General features: G+C 35.6%; 1 protein-coding gene across 1 annotated transcript; it reads left to right on the top strand.

The window, feature by feature from the left end:
- Positions 1 to 12,466: 12,466 nt before the first annotated feature.
- On the top strand, positions 12,467 to 17,879 carry LOC130748148 (glyceraldehyde-3-phosphate dehydrogenase GAPCP1, chloroplastic). Its single transcript, XM_057601308.1, has 14 exons — positions 12,467 to 12,722; positions 13,370 to 13,464; positions 13,597 to 13,664; positions 13,761 to 13,799; positions 14,012 to 14,112; positions 15,195 to 15,307; positions 15,440 to 15,539; positions 15,656 to 15,802; positions 16,471 to 16,531; positions 16,652 to 16,749; positions 16,832 to 16,974; positions 17,077 to 17,160; positions 17,362 to 17,451; positions 17,577 to 17,879. Exons 1-14 carry the CDS (start codon positions 12,639 to 12,641, stop codon positions 17,629 to 17,631), a joined length of 1,278 nt encoding a protein of 425 aa, XP_057457291.1. The 5' UTR covers positions 12,467 to 12,638; the 3' UTR covers positions 17,632 to 17,879.
- The last annotated feature ends 2,737 nt before the right edge of the window (positions 17,880 to 20,616 follow it).

Genomic DNA, 20,616 nt, shown 5'->3' with positions numbered 1-20,616 from the left:
TTTGTTGCTCAGGAGGAGTGTGTCAACTTAAAAACAATCATTGTAATTTGTGTGGCCTAAAAGAATCACCTAAGTCTTTTGGAAGATTCAATAATGTTGTAATGGAGTTTTTTTTTTGGTCTGAATGAAGAAGCGAGGTGATCAATAGCCTTTGGTTTTGTTTTTTTATTGGTCAACTGACCATTCATTACTGATACTACATTTCTGTTGGGCTAAAAATAAACAAGACAGAACAAGCCCGCTTGTAGAAAAAAAAACCAGAAGACTGGTTTATACTATCCCAAATTTCAAATGAAACGCTACTCACTGCTTTGGTTTTGGAAGCACATTGCTTTTTGTTTGCACCCCACCTTCCTTGACCTCCAACTTGACATTGGTGTAGCTTCTCAAAAAGGTCAGGTATACATGTCTCAATCCATCCATCTGCATCTATGAGTCAATTTTGCTCACGCACGACACAGCCATCCAACGAACTAGCCAACAAAGCCACCCACCACACAGCATATATTTTCTTTGTTTGTCACTTTAATTAGATAGGTGGGTTGGTGGTATCTGCCAGTGCAAAGAAAGGAAGCACGTGGTGTTCTGTATTTGCCTATGTTGTCCCGTGTTGAATTCTCCATCATCAGGGCATGTCGCCACATTGTAGGGACCGTCTCCACTTTGAACTACCCGACCATGTATGCGCTCAAATTATAACCCTAAGTTCAGTTTTATTAGCTTGCAACTTGGAAGTTGACGTTGTTGCTAATGTAATTAATGATCAAGCTAAAAGGAAAAAGAATGTTAATGCAAACCTAAAAGTATATTTTTAGAACAATGGTACGTAGACATGTGAATATTTCAAGATACTCAATAGACATACAAATTAGGATGGTTTAAACCTCCACAAATATTTGTTGTAGTGGTTAAAAATTACCGATAACGTGTATGTCAATTAAGTGTTTGTAATTTTTATATGTCGAACAATCATTATGTAAATCAATTCATTTTCAAACAGTGAATTTGGGTTATATATTTTAAACTAAATAAGCTGTAAGGTTAAAAAATGAGTATAAGAATATTATATGCATGAATCCCTTATTGACTTGCCTAAATCATTATTTTGCTTAATTTTGAGTTGAATATTGTACCTTAATTTGTCATTTTTTGTTTAGTTTTAAGTGAGCTGACTTAAGAAACTCACGATTCTTTTTTTTTTTTGTTTTAACTATTTGTTATCATGTAGCATGAAAAATAAAAAGATTTGACTATAAACATTAACTATATATAATATTTTAATGTGATTTAACCCAAATTTTTTCTTAGGTATTCAAATAAGCCTTTTTTATATTTATTTCAACCCTATGAGCGTGTTAAATAATTGTTTTTCTAAATGGCTTGACGTATCTCAGCTTATTTTGTTAAATAATCAATTATTTTCAAAAAAAAATTCATTATGTAATTTTTTATGTATGTGTGTGCTTTTGAAACAAATCAGAATTTAAAAATGAAAAGCATAAATTTAATTATTTTCATAAACTATTTTGAGTAACCTCTAAAAAAGTCTATTATAGTAGAGGAGAGAGAAATTGATTCTTATTTCCATGGAAGCACTAATTTAGTTCAAATTTACATTTTTTTCCTTATAATGAAGAAAGGCTTATAATGAAGTGTTGGCGGAAAAATCTATAATATTTGCGTCAGCTAGTCCCACCCACTAATTTGGCCATCCAAATGCAAACCTTAGCGTCATGCATAACCGATGCAAAGATGGATGATGAACCTCGTGTTAGCTTTAGGCCGCCGCTATTTATCAGCACTTGGACGCTATAGTGACTTGAGAATTTAGCATTTGCTTTGCTCGACTCTAAATTATACTTAAGCAGTGCAAGTTAGCATTGGCTAAGCTGGTTTTAAAAGAAGTGCTTAGTTTTAACCCTTGCATCAGTATTCTGACGCTATATGGAAAAAATAGCGTCGGTGTGTCGGTCATACGCTAATTTTGAACGCTAAATCAGCACATTCTTATAGTGGTATGTTATAAGCTCATTCAAACACTTGCATATAATACTTATGCTTTAATAATAAGATCAAATAAACACTTCCTAATAGACTTAAATCGGTCTTAGTAAATTCACAATTTGTTAAACACATTGGTCGAGTATCCCTCGCACAATACAACTTTAGATGGTTAGCCCATTCTGTCCCTTAATTATGAGATCGGTGGTTCGATCTTTATTCATGAGAATAAAGCATATTTTGTGACCAATCATTCCTGCAGCGAGAGAATAAATCTTTCTTATCAATTTTTTTTAGTACATTGAAAAGATAGATTGCACCGGTCAAGAATCGATCGTCGAACCTCCTCACCCAACCTATATGACCCCATCTTTGTTATCAATTATGAACACTAAAAAACTCACCAAAAAAAGAGAGGCAATCATACAAATTATTTAAAGACTATTTCATCTATCAATAATTGAGATTATATATCTAAGAAGTTTAATAACCTTTCGTCTTAGGAAGGGGTAATGAACTTGGCCTTTGGACTACCAATGTCACAAATATGTTGCGTAGATTATAAATACAAAATCAGATTCTCTTTTAATTTGTATTTCTCAAACAAGTCCAACCTTATAAAAAAATGTCTAACACATAGTAGTAAATAACCGAGTTCCTTTAATGTTTAGTTAAAAATTCAATGTTTGGGTGCTGCATGTTGAAAAAATTATTGAAACCTATTCACTTGAGGGAATTGTTATTCAGACCACCCCCACAGCTATTCAGACCCCCTTTAAATGTGTAAAAATACTAAAATGCCCTTAATGAAAAAAAATATAAAAAATTCTCACTCACATTCTCTCTCATCTCTCCTTACCTCTTTCTTCCACCACCACTACCACCCACCACCACCCACCACCTCCGCCGCCACCACCACCGCCGCCACCACCGCCACAACCTCCGTCACCACCACCACAACAACAACTTCGGTATTCTCCTCTCTATCTCCTCTTTCCTCCACCATCATCACCACCGTCACCACCACCTCTGTCACCACCACCATCACCACCACCACCACAATAACAACCTCCATCTTCTCCTCTCTCTCTCTCTCTCTCTCTCTCTCTCTTCTTTTCTACTTTTAAAGTGTCGTTTTTAGAATTGCTGTTTTTTTTCTGCAACCTAACGCACTTTGAAAGTGCGACCCTAACGCACTTTCAAAGTGAGACAGCACTTTCACCTGTCGCACTTTCAAAGTGAGAGAGGGGTCGCACTTTCAAAGTGCGTTCGATAAGGATATTTTTGGATTTCTGAAAATATTTTGGGTTTGAATAGTTGTGGGGGGTCTGAATAACAATTTCTTTCACTTAATTATATGATTTTCCAGTCTCGGAGGATTAATCTAATTACGCAACCAAAAAATAAGCCCAACATTGTGGCTATTAAATTAGCATATGATACAAAGAAAAATATAAGAAAAAGACTGGTAGTTAGATTTTTTTTCTATTAGGTAAGTAAACAGACATGAGAACAGTGAAACTCTCACGTGATCACAACTTTGTTTTTTTTTTTCATTCTTTTTTAATTAATATCATATTATTCAATAGTATGTGGTACAATATTTCATGTTCAAGTTTATGTATGAGAAAAAGAAATTTGGTTTTAACAAAGATATTAAACGATTGAATAGTTGAACTTCTTAAATATTTAGTTTAGAGTTTGATGTCTGGACGGTGGGTATGTAGAAGTATTTATCGGGACAATTCTACCCACATAAAGTGACTCAGAGCCCATAACTATTAATTTTTAAAATACCTTGGAAAAAAGAGGAAAAAAATTATATTTTTATATTTATCTTTTTGAAAATTATCATATTTAATCACAACAATTTTTTCGTATTACAATAAAAATATTGTTTTTTCACCAAAGTATATCACGATCAATAATAATGAGCCTAATCTAAGAATTTTCATGATTACATTAATAAATACTTCCTCCATTCATAAAGATTGTAGTTTTTTGTATGATTTTAATTTTTTAAATAGTTTGTTGTTTTAGAATGTCAATGCATCTTTTGTTGATTTTTTTCAAGTATACTCTCATTTAATACATTTTCTCTCACTTATCATCTTTCATATTAACCAACCACAATTCTTCTCTATTAACTACATTTTTCTTGAGTTAAAAAAAAAACTACATACTTCTCTATCTAAGTATAATTTAATAGTTGTATATAGTACTAATAAAATTAAACAAGGACATTTTAGTAACATTTTACTATCAATAATTGTCATTTTATTATTTATGCCACAACCTTAAACAATAATCTTTGTGAAACGGATGGAGTTCAGAGGAGATCTCTTCCCATAACTCATTTTCTATACCCAATTACACACTATTTAAAGAGAGCAACTGGGGAAAGTGAGATCTTTGATTTGAAATGATGAAAAACAATAAACTGGCACATGTGTTCCCAATAGTTGCATACAAAATTGCCCATTTCAAAGTTGCTGTGCGCAAAAATTCAGCAAAAGATCAACTTGGGGGGACATAGAGAAAGCGATAGGCCACAGCCCTGTGAATTGAAAGCGGAGGCTGTAGGACCACGTTCAAATCTAAATACGAGAAAATGTTAAACACAAAAACAAGACCCCAATAAAGCCCAACGTGTCTTTCGAGGAAAGGTCACGCTACGCTAGTCCTCGCCGTTCATCACCTCAGGACAAACTCACCCTTCGGAAAACATGTTTCTCTACTACTACCCCACCCTATTTTCAGCACCCTCAATATCATTAGTCGTGCAATTTCTCTCTAAAGAAAATTCCAGGAATAATGGAATATTCGCAGACGTTCATATATATTATTATTACATAATCTTGTAACATGTAAAGTTTGGAAGGAAAAAATCATAGGAAGAGTTTCCAGAAAGACAGGAAAACAATTTTGTGACGGTTAAATTATGGGTATGGTGCTGAGTTTAACATAGCCTAAAAAGGGATCATATAAATAAATATGTAGAGTTAGATTATTTTGGCTAAGGCGGGTGCGTCCCAAGACTTACAGCTCCTCCATATCCAGGATTCCCTCCCTGGCATGGAGGCTTTGCTCCTGACTGACTCCTTGGGTACCATGGTAGTTAGGCAATAGAGGGTTTTTTTTTTCTTTTTCTGTTTTGTTTTGCTTTGGTTCTCTTTGTATTAAGTATAAAAAAAGATTATAGCATGTTGATTTTATCATGGTGAAAAAATTGGGATTTTTTTTTGATAGGTAAAAGAAATATATTGATATGAAGTAGTGAAAAAATTGGGGACCAAGTATCGTTGAGGAATCCATGACTCGGCTTGTTCTCAATTTCGATATTGTAGAAGCTTGTGAAGGAAAGATGGTAAAAAAACTTATCATATGAAACAAGGGACTGATTTTTTTGGTACAACTCATAAAGAAAAAGAAAAAACGGGCAAGGAACCCGAACTAAGGCCTCAAAGAGGAGATGCCTAAGGCATCGGCTAGAAGAAGCAAACTCAATCCCGCAATCGGGTTCTCTTCAAACACAAGAGCCTCATCCTGCTGAGCTCCCAATTTTGCCAAGAAATCAGCACAAGCATTCCCCTTGCGCAGCGTGTGATGGAAATCAACACTCCAAGGTCTCCCTAGAAGCTCTTTGATGTCCCAAACCAACGGAGCGTACAAATGAGTCGACGGAGGCTCAGACAAAACAAGGTTGACAGCATCCAGAGAATCAGACTGACATTCCACCATCCTGTAGCCACGATCCCAAGCTAAGGAGAGACCATAGAAAATTGCCAACAGCTCAAGGTGGAGTATATGAGAGTCATTAAAGAAACCATAAAACCCCCCTTCCACTCACCCATCGAATTCCTGAGGCAACCACCGAATCCCCCTCGACTTGGGGATCCACACACGCTGCCATCGACATTAATAATGATGCCATCCTCCATCCTTGGAAGCCACCTGACCATCCGCGGCGAGCGCCGGGGTGCATCTAGCGGTGTTGCAAAAGCACGAAGAATGTCTGCTGCCATGACAGCAATATTATTTGCTAGCATCTGATCTGGAATTCGAACACCCTCCAAGCAAACGTTGTTTTGAACACGCCATATCCACCACAAGGTTGCCATTGTCGTCGGGCTTGCATCTACCAGTAAGCCTTTTAGCCAGAGCCGCAAGTTGTCCTCACGAAAAAGAGCGTCGTTGACATCAAACCCCGCCCGCTGCCATATTCCTCGAGCTAGCCAGCAATCTCTAAGGCAGTGCAAAGCTGTCTCTGGAAAAGAATTACACAGGACGCACTCCTCTGTATCTGCCATTCCACGTCTAAACCTGCACGAGTTAGTTGGGAGAGAATCATGGGCACAAAGCCAAACCAGAACACTACACTTTAGAGGCACACTCAAATTCCAAATCCACTGCCAGCTCGTATCGAGAGCATCAGAACCTATCCCCCTTTGTTGCACTATCCACGCATACCCAAAAGATGTAGAATACTGTCCAGAAACATGACCCGACCATCTAACTCCATCCTGAACATTATCATTCAACCGCACTTGCGTCGCTCGAATCTTTTCCTTAACCACATCAGGAAGCCAAGACCAAACCCGCTTAAGGTGCCAAGTTCCCCCATCCCACACATCTCTAATCCGCTGAGACGTGTCATGCAAATCCACAAACGGAACCTCATGACACAGAGGAGTATTAGAGCACCAAGGGACATACCAAAAAGAAGAGAGGCCATTACCAATACGGAAATCAAAACCAGGTCTAAGAACATCAAGAGCCTTGTTGAAAGCCTGCCACACCGGGGATCCATACCTCGAACCCGCGGTAAAAAAGGAGCCACCAGGAAAATAATTCGCCTTCAAAATACTTACCCACGGTCTATCTGCATTAGAAATAAGCTGCCAAACATGCTTACCAAGTAAAGCAACATCTACTACCTTACAAAGGAAGGATTGGATTCTACTGTTCATGCACCCCTGTTCCTGTTCCAGAACCTTCTCCCTACATCTGTGCCTACATCCGAAGCTATTGTCGAAATTATTCCCCCTCTTTAACCCTTTTTCCGCCTATTCCTCTTAATCTCTCCCTATTCCTCCTCTTCAACTTGCGAATTCCAGCTGTTTCATGTACTTTTCAGCTATGATCTGTACCCTATTACTCTCTGTAGCGTTCAAAGGCCTGTCACTCTATGCCTGCTCATTTCAGTTCGTACGTTTAGGGTTACAGGGGAAATAGATGCCATCGTTCTATAAATACAACAACTTCGCTTCTCGCTACAAATTGGTTCTCTTTCCGCCCCGGCAACACCAGGTTCTGTAACCCCTCTTTCTCTTCTTCCTTTTTCATCAATCATAATTGATTACTGCGTTGCGTTCCCAATTTGAAGGAATGGGGTTTGTTAACCAAAAAAGAAGAAGGAATGGGGTTTATGAATTCTTGGTATCTTTGTTATATTTGCAGTCGCAAGCATCAGAGATATTCCTGAGCATATATTGTCAAGTACCCTATTGGTGTTTTCAAGTTTGTTGAGTTCTTTCATGGTCAGGTTTTTGTTAACGAAAAAGGTAAACTTTTTTTGTCTCATTCCATGAATTTCTTGCTACAATGTTTTAGATATTTACATGTTTTTCCAGAACCTCAATAGATTTTGACACGAAGGTAAATGTGAAGCAGCATCATGAAGTTAAAGTTGGTAAGATTCTAAATGATTTAACAACTTGAGTATTTTTCAATTTCTCTGGAGAAAGGCATAATATGCGATTCTTTTGTTTTTGTTATTTATTCCAGGAAGTATACCATAGTTCCCTGTTGAAAGAAAATGGGCGTTTGGCCTTCACGTACAGTGGATGGGAAAAATGTAGGAATTAATCAAGGTATATCTTCCCGCTCTAATTAGAGATTGCTAAACGGTTGGGTAAAAAATAGAGAAGTAGACAGATTTTCATTGTTCTATTAGTAAATGATCAACATTTTTTTCCATGCTCTAGAGAAGTAGACAAATTTCCATTAGAGATTGCACACAAGTTACTTAATGCATGTATATAATGTATTTTAATTTATTGTTTTTCTTTTGATAGTTTTGCATCCTGATAATTGATTATAATGTACTAGGAACATTGTTTTTATCTTCGTCCGATTTCTCAGTTTCCCAGTACAACTTCTGGCTTCTTGAATTGCCATAACCTAATGTAACTTTCTTCGTCCGGTATGTGTTGTATTTGTAAAGTTCATTTTATAGAAAAAAAAATAAGGAGATAAAAATCATGTTTAGTTTTGGAAATATTCTATTCAGATGATAAACAAGCTTAATCGCCTCAATAAGCTCTTTGGTGCTGAGATTTTGGATATTGGTATTCTCTGATGATGTAACTGTTATTCATACAGGCACACTAGGGACTTTAACTGGAATTCAGATCCTTTTTATTGCTTTTGTTAAGTGATTCTGCATTGTCCTGTTTTTCTAAGTCAAGTTGGGTGATATTTCTGGTTTTATGTGTTGTGAAGTTTGATTAGTTCTCTATAAATAGCGATTTTTTATGGTTGTATGTTGTGAATTTTGAAAAGATCTTTCAACTTGGTGTGGTTCTATTGTTTTGAATTTGTTGTTTGAGTTATAGCAATGACTGAATTGTATGGACCTGAAAATCCTATTAGGAGCTTGTGTTCTGGGAGAGATACATGAAAGGTTAGTTAGTATGATTGGATGTGGCATATGTGTCTAGTAGGTGAACCATCTAGGCCATTTGCAATTTAGCTGGTTCTCATTGATGCTGGAGTTTTTATCTTTTATCACTTGAATGACTAGCTATTTTTGCAAACTTTTGAAGTTATTGTTTATTCCCAAGTTTATTATTGTTTGCAGGGTTAGAAGATTGAAGCACGCATTAGGCAAACAATGGCTCACCACCTGCTTTCTTCTTCTTTTTCCAGATTCTTAAAGAGAGCTTGCTCGGAGTTGGAAAGTGGTGGCCATGGCTTTCAGGCAGGAGGAGGCATATTCTTTGCCGTTGTGAGGAAAGTGATTTTCGCACTACATTTGTGCTGCTTGCAACGATTGCATTTGCAGCACTTTTCTGATGAGGTAACTTACACCGTCTTCCCTTAATTTTTTATTTTAAAAAAATTCATTCTATGATTGATGAGAGTATGGCCACCCCAGATTTTGTGCACCTAACCATAAATTTTAAGTTTCTACATCTTGCTGTTTTAATCTAGACTTATTGTTTCTGCATAAGTTAATTTATTATTATGAAATGCATGAGATATAGCCATGTTTAGATGTTTATCCATCACTTTTGTGTTTTAGTCATTGGTTGTCTTCACTGGCCATGTTTCATTTTATGTCAAACTTAGTGATGTTCTAACTAAATTTTATGTTTGCTCTAGACTCTAGAGTGCTCATGTTTTGAAGCTTAAAGCATGTTCGTTCTTTGTTATCTTTGATACACAATCATTTATGTAGAAGAAAATGCTTTATATAGACTCCCAAGGTGAGATGTTTTTCTTTGAATCAATTGTAGACTTGAGTTTAGTATTGTGATTGTCTCATATAATCATTCTGATTGTTTTGTTAACTTGTAGCTATGTGATTTCGGATTAGCTACATGGACATCTACAGCTTTAGTTCTTTTTCTTTGCACAACTATCAAAGGAACTTTTGGGTATGAACTTGAGCCCTCCACTTTGATTCTGCAAAAAATTGGTCTATTTCGCTTATTTCTTTTCATACTGTAATATCTGAAATCAAATCTTTTTATAACTTTGCTTTCCGAATGGTTAATTCCTCTTTTATAGGCATTTGTTTTATGAATTTAAGACTTAGCAGCTTTTGGGAAAACCATTTCTCATCACTAATTCATGATTTATACACATATTATTTAGTCAATGTTTTCATTAAAAGGTTTCTGCTACATGAGCACAAATGCACTTATTTGATTTCTGCCACTCTTCTTCTAGCTTCTATTATTTTCTTTGATTGCTCTTAGTTATTCTGAGGACTATTCAGTGTCATTATGATTTTGTTTTTTACTTTCCTGCTGGCCAGTAAGTGAAATAGAGGTGTTGAGGTTTTAACTTCTCATCTTCTATACTCTGTCAAAGATCTTTCTTTTTTATCTTGACTTTCCATATGGTTATATTTAGGGGCTCAGCCACACAAAAGGAACCTTGCATGGCAACAAAAGGAACTAAGATAGTTCTGCAATGCAAAAGGAATAGTTTTGACTGCTTTCTCGCCTCTTAGGAAAGGTGCCAGCAGGGGACCAAATGAAGTTATGGAGAATGATATGCTCAAAGAGATTGTTAAGGCTCATGGCAAGTCTATAGCTCAGGTCAGTCTAAGATGGTTGTATGAACAAGGAGTCACTTTTGTGGCAAAGAGCTATGATAAGGACATAATGAACCAAAATCTGCAAATCTTTGATTGGGCACTGACAAAGGAGGATCTTGAGAAAATAGATCAAATCAAGTAGAACCGTTTAATTCCTGGACCAACAAAGCCCCAGCTCAATGATCTCTTTGATGACCAAGCATAATTTATTGAAGTTTGTGTGGAAATGAATTCTTTTAATTTTAATACATGATTCTTAGAATGTAGAGATGTGAATTGAGCTCAGACATTCTCTTTTGGTTTCTGTTTCGGGTTTAAATAATTGATGTTGCATCCTATTTTATACAAATTTGTTCTGAATAACAATATTCATTATTATTTTTCAAGAGACACTTGAATTTCATACTTTATATTGCCTTTCCTCCAATTTAGAACCATGATAAGAAACCACATAATGTATCAGTTCCCCATAATTCAGGGTCCAGTTTTCTCTTTTACAAGCAGGAGATCCGAGTTTCTATAAGATAGAAAAGGAAAGAGTACACTGACTATGAGTAAACTACCATGGAATTAAACCAAATGGAAATATGGATTAACTTCCTCCCGGTCTTTTTGGTCCACTAGCTAACAGCCTGGTGCAGTACAATAAGTGATGATGCACCACTAGGACCGGCAAAGAATTTTACATAATTTGTGCTTGTTTGGTTTCATGTTTGTGTTGATGCCAAAGGGAAAACACATCCAAACTAAAGGAGGAGCAATATTTTGACATGTTGACACAAGGGAAAATAGACATCCCAACTCAGGAAGAAGTAAAATTTTGACATGTTAACTCGAACGTGAATCGGCATTGAGTTCAACGAAAATCCAGTATACACTTTAGTGCTTCATGATTAAGTTTGGTAAACAAGCAAAAGGAATGAATATTTTTTTTTGAAAGGAATGAATAAGTTATATTTAGTAGCATCTTAGATTTATCATGGAAGACCACTAAGAAAACACATTTTATGGATCACACATATCAAAATCCTGCCTTGCACACACAATGGAGTAGATTTTGATTTTACTTAAACACATTGAAGACAACTATAAATGGCAAATTGTGGAATTACGTAGAGCAATCTCTGACAAATAGCTGGTATACATGCACACAACATCCTGCAAGTGACCAGAGCATATGTCTTCTGAAATAGGAGCACTAAAAGCTGTGTCAAAACAGTCAAACTGCTCATCACGGTTAGCACCCTCCCAGTATGAAGTGTTCCAAAGTTATCTGAAATAAAGTTTACAAATATTGAAGATGTTGACCCTATCTATGAACGTACGCACAGTTAGTTACTATAAATTTTGGTTAGACATAAACTAAAAAAAAACTACAGATGAAGCCTCCCGTGCATCGCACGGGTACCATCCTAGTTATGATCCAAAGAAGGGACTGATTGACATAACATATCATAATGGAAAACTTATCATATAATATAAATTATTGTTTAAGGGAAAACAATAGGAAAAATAGGAAAAAATATAAGTAAAGTAATAAAATTATAAATTTTATATAGAAAAATATCAAATTATATATAAACAAATGTATATTTAGAAAAGAGGACAATAGAAAAACTCTAAGTAAATTAATAAAATTGTAAAATTTATGATAGTAAAATATCAAATTGTATATAACATATTTGACACGAGGGTCAACCTAAACATATTCTTAATCAAAGTCGAGACTTCACATTTCACAATTCTTTTCATATCTTACAATTATTCAATTATCTTCTTATATTATAACCAAAAGAGCCCTTAATTTTTTTTTAAAGAGAGAGCCCTTAAATTTAAATATATGGAAATAATGTTAAAAGTTACTTTCTTCACATTGTGAAAATGTTTAATCTATTTTTGTCATTTGTGTAATATTTTCTTCTTATACATCTATCTTTATCCCAAAATAATAGCTCAAATGATAAGAACTATAATACATATGAGTTAAGTGGAGACATCCCGAGAATACTTAGAAAATGCAATTTATTTTTTTATAATGTACCAAAAAATAAACACCCATCTCCAACTCTCCAAGTGTGGTTGATAGTACAGTAACATAGAAAGAGAAAGCCTATTTGTCTGGTTCCATAAGAACCTCCGCTGAGTAATTGCATATAAAAAACACACGAGAAAAGAGTGCGCGTTCTTATTATTCTTTCTTCTCTCTCAGTCGTGGTTGGTGCAGCAGAAACCAGAGACACACACACACACACACACAGTGCCGCATCAATTCAATACCCTTCGTTTTCTAGGGTTTGCAGCTCCTCCAATGGCCGCTTCATCTCTCCTCAGATCTGCACTTGTCTCCTCCTCACGACACGACCTCTCACCTTCCTCCTCCGACCGCTTCAAGGTCTGTCTTCTTCTCTGCATCACCGATTCCATTTTCTCTTTCATTTTCCCGCATTTTCTCGGAAAATACATTGAATCTTTGAATCTCAGCTCAGCTCAGCTGTTACTGTGATTGTGATATGTATCGGTTCACGCTCTGTTATTGTAGTTTTTTTGGAAGTGTTTGTTATTCATGTTTGGTTTATCGAAATTCGAACTTGGATTTGGATTTGGTGACCTACCAGCACTTTTTCCGATTCCTTTGCGTTCTTCATTTTTCCTGCAATTTATCGCAAAACAGATGAAGAATTTGGGTTATATGAAGCCATGTTTTGGTTAATGCTCTCACGTTTTGTTTTTTTTTTTCGATCTTTTTGCTCTTTTTTCTTTGTTTAGTTCTCAAAATTTGAAGTTTTTTCTGGATTTGGTGAAAACATCAGTTTGGTTATTCAGAAAACTGGGCAGGAGGAAATTTATGTTATATAACTTGTATGTGATGTTCATCTGGATAAGCTTGTGATGATGATGAGGAAATTTTTCTGCTAGAAAAATTTGAATTGTTGTGAGGAGTTTTTGTCTAATAGTTTACATGCTTAATTTTTTGATCATTTCAGGGTTAGTGCATTTCCAATTTGTATTCTGTTTGTAACATCTGTATGTATGGCCCAGGTGTTTAACCATGCCTCAAGCTGTAATATAACACCCAAGAGTTTGCAGAACAACGTATTTGGAACATCGATTCCGTGTGAATCAATAGGCTTACAGTTGAGTAGTCTAAACTTTTTACTTAGTGCCCGTTTTCTTTTCTTCACTGAGCTTGTTTCTGTTCCTTTAATAATAGTGTGTGGTTTTGTTTTTTTTATCCTAATGTATACATACTATCTTTATATGCTCAGAAACTGCCGTTCCCGGAGCATACAGCCTATCAAAGCCACTGCAACGGAAATCCCTCTCCCTGTACAGAGTATGAATGTGGCAATTATTTTGCAATGATTTGGGTGATTTGCATACAGTTTCTTAATTCTTAGATTCTTATAAGTGGCTGGTCTGGTATTTTCAGGGTCAAGCAGTGCTGGGAAGACAAGAATTGGAATAAATGGTAACTTTTGTTATGATAGTCCTCATTGTTGTTTCTTGCTTAGTAGAAACGGCCTTAAGTTATGCATGTAAAACAACTTAATTTTGAGTTCAGTCAGTGTCATTCTAAAATGTAGTTATCAGGTGAAAACTGTTTTAAAGCATGAAACATATTCTTAGATTTTCCAGCTTATCTCAAGAAAACATACATATACCGTATGCTGAAACGCGCAGGTTTTGGTAGAATTGGAAGGCTGGTGTTTCGCATAGCTACTTCCCGGGATGATATTGATGTTGTTGCAATTAATGATCCTTTTATTGATGCTAAATATATGGTATGTAAGCAATTCCCCTTAATGGTTTTTCCTGTAATATAAAGTTTATGGCTTGGTTATTGTACTGATCATAGACTATATTAAAGCTGCAAATATCTGTTTATTCATATAGTGGTTATATATAGATCTATCTCAGTTTTTTTTTTACCTTTTGTGTTTGGTTTTTGATTTAGGTTTTTTCCTCAAATAGAAATCTTATGCTGTGCTTCACATTCATATTTATGTTGATTCAATTGTAATGCTCTGTGACTGTTGTCTATGTTTTCTTATGCCTCTTGCCTTTGTTAGTATTGCACTATTGTACATATTTTGGGGTTAATTTAAATCACATTTTTTTCCATCCGAAGCTTCCTCTAGTCCTTTGAAGAATCCGATTTGCAGTCTCATTTTAAGCATTTCCTAATCACATACAAAACCAATGATACTTATTTTATTAATTTCTATGATAATCTTTGTTACGTAGAACTGAATTTCAAATGAAAACATACATTAAGGGGTCTTTAATTTTTTCGGGAGGAAAGTAAGGAGACATGATCTGGTTGTAGATTATAGTTATGAATAATACTGTTTTTAAATATAAGGGAGTTTAAAATAAAGTTAAAGAAGGGAACACAATCTTGTCTGAATCTGAAGTAGGTTGCGTGACATTTTTTGTGATCTTGGGATATTGGTGGTAGTTTATTACTTTATTATTGGATTGAAGGTGGTATATTCCAGAAGTAGGTAGTTATGATGCCTTTGGATTGCACATGAAGAGGAAACCTGTGCGACTGACTTTGTTTTTTTGGGTGCTTTGAGGATGTTTAGACTTTATATGATAAAGTTTAATTGCACTGTGATTCTGTTTAGTAAATGCCATGAAAACAGATGTTCCTAAGCATTTAGAGAAATGTGTGAGTGTATTGTTTGTTTTTACACTTCTACTGCAACATGTTTCATGAATTCATGTTTGTTTTTATCTTCCTTATGGTTGTATACTTTTTAATCTTTAAAGATGGGATGCTTGGTTGTTTTTTGACTTTTTCTATTTAATTTACTTTCTTTTTACAACGTATAGATTTTCTTTATCGTTTATCTTTCAGGCTTACATGTTTAAGTATGATTCTACTCATGGACCGTTCAAAGGAAGCATTAAGGTTTTGGATGACAATACTTTGGAGATTAATGGGAAGCAGGTTAAAGTTGTGAGTAAAAGGTATCTTGAGTTGATCCCTGATAATTGAAATGGACTTTATGAGTATGTGTTACTGCTTAACAATATTGTTGGGGATGTAAGAGTTCTAAAAGATTTGGGTTAATGAGCCTACTTTTTTGTTGCTTTATTTAGAGATCCTGCAGAGATCCCGTGGAGTGATTTTGGGGCTGATTATGTTATCGAGTCTTCAGGAGTTTTTACAACATTAGAGAAAGCTTCATCACATTTGAAGGTGAAGTTCAATTACCTGCGTATTTAGCATTGTGCCTTTCTCTCTCTTCTCCCCACTTTATGTTACTCTAACCAGCTCCAAATGCTAATTTGAGCTTTCACTCTTTCTACTTGTAGGCTGGTGCCAAGAAAGTCATAATATCAGCTCCATCTGCTGATGCACCTATGTTTGTGGTTGGAGTCAATGAGAAAACATACAATCCTAGCATGGACATTGTATCTAATGCAAGCTGTACAACGAATTGTCTTGCTCCTCTTGCCAAGGTTTGTATTGCATTGTGTAATGCATGGATTTTTTAGTTGCTCCTTTTTAAGAACAAGGAAAATGATATGGCCTAAAAGGATTTCAGTACTTGTGTGTGTGACATACTTCAAGGGGAATCCTGATAACATTTCTTTGGGAGTTTCTAAGAAATGGAATATGTGTGTTTCCTCTAATCTTCAAAGGCCACAATTTCCCTCATGATCATTATTCTTTTCTTCAGGGGTAGATCTAGGAATTGGCTTCTTGTGTGGGGGGAAGAGGAATTTGTAAAATATGAAAGTCAAGAGCTATTAAGATTATTAAATTCATACAATTGATTCATTATCACACTTTCAAGCAATATCCCTACCAACATAAGGAATCAAAGTATCAAACCATCAGACAGTGGGAAACTAGAGCTAAGCTCTGATAGCGAATCTAATTATTCCTTTTTTTTGTTTGGAATGTGGCCCATTATGGTTTGTTTCAACCTACATTTCAAATATCAATATACTATGGTCTGCTCCATGTTGGAGAGGGCGGGGGGTTCTTCTCACTTGGAAACAAAAATCTACATAACTAAGTTTAACATGGGCCTTCCCCTTCCATCTGCCCCTCATTTCCTGATTAGAAACATGCATAAAAGCATCTCATTATTCTCATCCATTATATATAAACTATTCATCAGGTGGTTCACGAGGAGTTTGGTATACTTGAAGGTTTGATGACAACAGTCCATGCAACTACAGGTCTCTTGTGAACTTTTGCTAATTAGCCTTGGATTTCTTTCTCTTTTGCATTAATAAACCTTAACACTATATCCTCACAAGTGGTATTAGTAACATCTGATTGTTTTTCTCTTTGACCAGCAACACAAAAGACTGTAGATGGTCCTTCAATGAAGGATTGGCGAGGGGGAAGAGGGGCAGCTCAAAATATAATCCCAAGTTCTACTGGTGCTGCAAAGGTAGGAGAGGGATGACCCCAAACAGATTTTGTGCTTCTATTTTAAGTATAGATTTGTGAATTTGTGCTTTGTGAAATCACAGGCTGTTGGAAAAGTTCTTCCTGAGCTAAATGGAAAACTCACTGGAATGGCATTCCGGGTGCCTACCCCTAATGTTTCTGTAGTGGACTTAACTTGTCGACTTCAAAAGAATGCTTCCTATGAAGATGTTAAAGCAGCAATAAAGTAAATCTATTGCTTTTCTGCTCTAGTTCACAAACTCCTTTTGAATTGTTCTCTACTAACTATTTGGTTGCTTTCTATGACTTTGCCACTGAAAAAATGAAGGCGTGCTTCAGAGGGACCACTAAAAGGAATTCTTGGATACACAGATGAGGATGTTGTCTCTAATGACTTCGTTGGTGATTCAAGGTAAATTACATTTTACATAGAATTCATTAGGTGCACCCTCCTACATTAATGCATCTGCTCCTATGTGTGTTCAAAACGGATTTTAATTTGCCGAAATGATACTGAACATTCATTCATCTATTTCGTTGGAAATTAGAATTTGTTCTGTTGTGTATGCTTATGTTCATTTTCTAGCTTATATCATATTATATTTCTTCACAGGTCAAGTATCTTTGACGCTAAGGCTGGGATTGCGCTTAGTGCTTCCTTTGTGAAGATGGTTTCGTGGTATGACAACGAGTGGGGTTACAGGTATATGTGCTTATAATTGCATCTAAAGTTGTTTGTTTTTATGAACTCTTATACTAGCACTGAAACGTAAAGCGTTCTAATTCGTGCTATCGTTTAATTGTTCTTTTGAATGTTGTTCTTGGCAGCAACCGAGTGTTGGACCTTGTAGGGCACATGGCGCTGGTGGGATCTTGCAATTGAAATTGTGTCTGTTAGTGCTGATGTTGCAGACCTTATCTTGCCTTATCTTAGGTTAAAAAATGGTAGCTGCTTAGGTTCTCAAATTTTGATTTTGATCTGATTTTTACAAGATGTGAGGCCAATGATCACATCATATACACTGAAAAATAAGGACATTGTTCTGCTTACCCATGTTTGTAATTGGTTTTCATTTACCATAAAGTTCTATGAACTTCCTTTAAAATAATTGACCATTTAAGGTTAACTGATTTGCATGGGCATATTTTTTTTTCTTGAAGTAATTTGCATGGGCATATTCGGATAGCTATCACTCAATCATATTTTAGTCCCACAACTGAAATGCTAATGTCTTCGATTATTACTTATTAGAGAATAATGTTAGTTGTGCAATAAAGAGCTACATTATTAGTCAGCAGTATATGACTGCTCAGTTGAGCATTATTATTTCTTTTTTAAATTAGTAAATTATGGATATAGGTTTGCTATATCATCAATCGCTCGATTATTTATTGATGGGTGGTTAAATTCAGTGATGTTTCAGGATGGATTGGGTTGGCATGTTAATGTTTTTTTTCAAATAATAAAAAAAAGGTTGTCTAAATGGCTCATGAGAAAATTTGAGTTAAATAAACAATCGTTGAATCACATTAAAGATAAGTGAGTTAAAATTTTTATGTTATTTATTAATTTATTTATAAAAAAAATTATTGGTACATTGAGTTGTGGGTTAGGTAACTCATGTCAGTCATTTAGAGAATCCCTAAAAAAAATCAACCGAGTCAAAACCATTAAACCATTGTAGCTCACTTTGGATCGGTCATTAACTGTTATAATTAATATAGCAAGTGATCGAAACTAGTGAGTAATGTATTTTCATTTGAGCTATAATATTAAACTCGGACTGGTAATTTAGTTAGAGCATGAAGTTAATAGGTTAGTGGTTTTTTTGTAAATGGGAAATAGAAAAAAAACTACAAAATAATTTTCATTTTTTTATAATATATATTTTTATTAACTTACCATAAATAGTTTCTGGCCTTTTAAAATAGTAAGCCCACTTTTTTGGTTTAGACTTGGGCCTATAATAGAAGTTGGCCTCACTTTTAATCAGAAACTCTAGTTGTCTTCTCTTTTTGTTTCTTCCATTTGAGAAGCCACACTTAGCAGCGCAACATCACTACTTTTTTCTACTATCTCTTTTCATCTTCATTTTGTTCTTCAATTTTCCTTTTTTCTTTGTCTTTGAAATTGAGTTGCTACAAGATATTAGGAGACATCGACGTACATCGTTGATGAGGTGTTTGTTGGTATGGCTCCGACAGAGAGATGTGATGAGTTGAGTTCGAACGAGAACTTGGGTCCAATAACAACGTCTTGCTTTCACTAGATCTTCACAATGTGGACCGAGTAGAAGAAACACAATTATTTTCAGATTCCTCTAGTACATTGCTTTTAACTACGTCACCCTAACACCTTTTAACTTCTCATAAAAAATATTTAAGTACAATGTAAATGTTTTCCCTCACCCCCTTTGCATGAACCACTAATCCTATTAGCACTATTCCAAATTTCTAATTCTAAAAAATGTAGATTAGTATAAAGATACCTAACAACGCTTTATTTTCCATGGGCTACACTTTCGTCTCGCACTCTCTTTTCGTATAGAACATGTTATTAAGCTCGTTTGCCATTAATTAGCGTTAGTCACCTCCTATTACATAAATATGTGTTTTCATTGAAAATTGGGTGTGTCTCATGTTCCACCCGCCTTTCTCCTCAACATTCTCCTCATTTCAATTGAAATTTTCCCGCAACAAGAAATTTAAACCTTACGCCGAACTGTTCTAGTAAAAAATTTATACTGAGGCTTTGTCTCGTAGGGCGAGACTTTGGCGCTTTGAATTGCAGGGCGAGGCTTTTGGCTCACATGGTGAGGTTTTTTCTCTCCAAAAGACTTGTGCATGGTTCCCAATGGCCACTAGGATTGCGAAGGCTTTGGCTCATTGTTAATGGCTTTCTTATTCTGAAAGACTTAGGTGGTAGCTTGTACCAAAGGTTTTTCATACCATGGTGCACTACAAGGTCAAGTCCTAAGAATACTTGTAAGGATAAGTCCTTAATACTTGATAGTGAAAAGCTTAGTGGATACCAAGGACATGACGTAGCTCTATGACTTTGGGTGAACCAGGACAAAATATGTGTGCATTGTCCGTTGCTCTCTAAACCCCTTCTACTGTCTGCATTGCACTTCCCTAGACGATACATTCATCTAATGCTATCAGTAGAAACCATGAGTGATCTATTCAATCACTATCGAATTCCATTGACACAATCCAACCCCCTTGTGTCCCTGTGGTTTTCCTCAATTGGTATCAGACTTGGCTCTGGGTTGACATCTAAACCGATGTAGAGAAATCCATAAGATTGAAAAAGATCAATTACACAAAGCTTCTTCCTCAACTACAAATCAAATGAAGTTGTTGCTACTTGGAAAGACCTGAATGAAAAAGAGCTCAATGAAGAAAACAAATGAGTTGATGCTAATGCATATGTTCACACTTTAAGGAGCTCTGACATCTTGAGAAAGGAAGGAAAGTGAAGTCTGGACCATACATATCTTATTGCTTTGCAGCATCCACAAAGCTCAAAGGATCATGTATTGCTTTCAACACCTAATCACATTTCAGGTAAACCTACTATAACCTCTTGTCAAACGATGATAAAAAAATACACTTATACATCTTTCCAGTACTGCTAATCTTGATCTTGTGTATGAGAAAGGTAAAAATTTCAGGTTAAGAAGATTATGTGGCATAAGAGATGCTGAAACATAGAACAATTACACTTTCCACTAGTCATGCTATCGTGGTGCCTCACCGTCCAAAATCACCTGTAGAGATCTTATGACATCATCAAGATCTAACGTCTGTCTTCATTTGTGATGAAGTCAGCACTGTGACACGAGAATGCTTCCATTGGACAATC

Source organism: Lotus japonicus, chromosome 3 (genome assembly GCF_012489685.1).
Source record: "Lotus japonicus ecotype B-129 chromosome 3, LjGifu_v1.2".
Classification (NCBI taxonomy): domain Eukaryota; kingdom Viridiplantae; phylum Streptophyta; class Magnoliopsida; order Fabales; family Fabaceae; genus Lotus; species Lotus japonicus.
This window is presented reverse-complemented; position numbering and strand designations above follow the sequence as displayed.

Bases quoted from the DNA above. Each gene is read 5' to 3' on its own strand.
- LOC130748148 (XM_057601308.1), top strand. From the start codon at position 12,639: ATGGCCGCTTCATCTCTCCTCAGATCTGCACTTGTCTCCTCCTCACGA. The intron at 13,465-13,596 runs GTTGAGTAGTCT...TTATATGCTCAG, and splicing joins TGTGAATCAATAGGCTTACA to AAACTGCCGTTCCCGGAGCA. The intron at 17,161-17,361 runs GTAAATTACATT...ATTTCTTCACAG, and splicing joins GACTTCGTTGGTGATTCAAG to GTCAAGTATCTTTGACGCTA.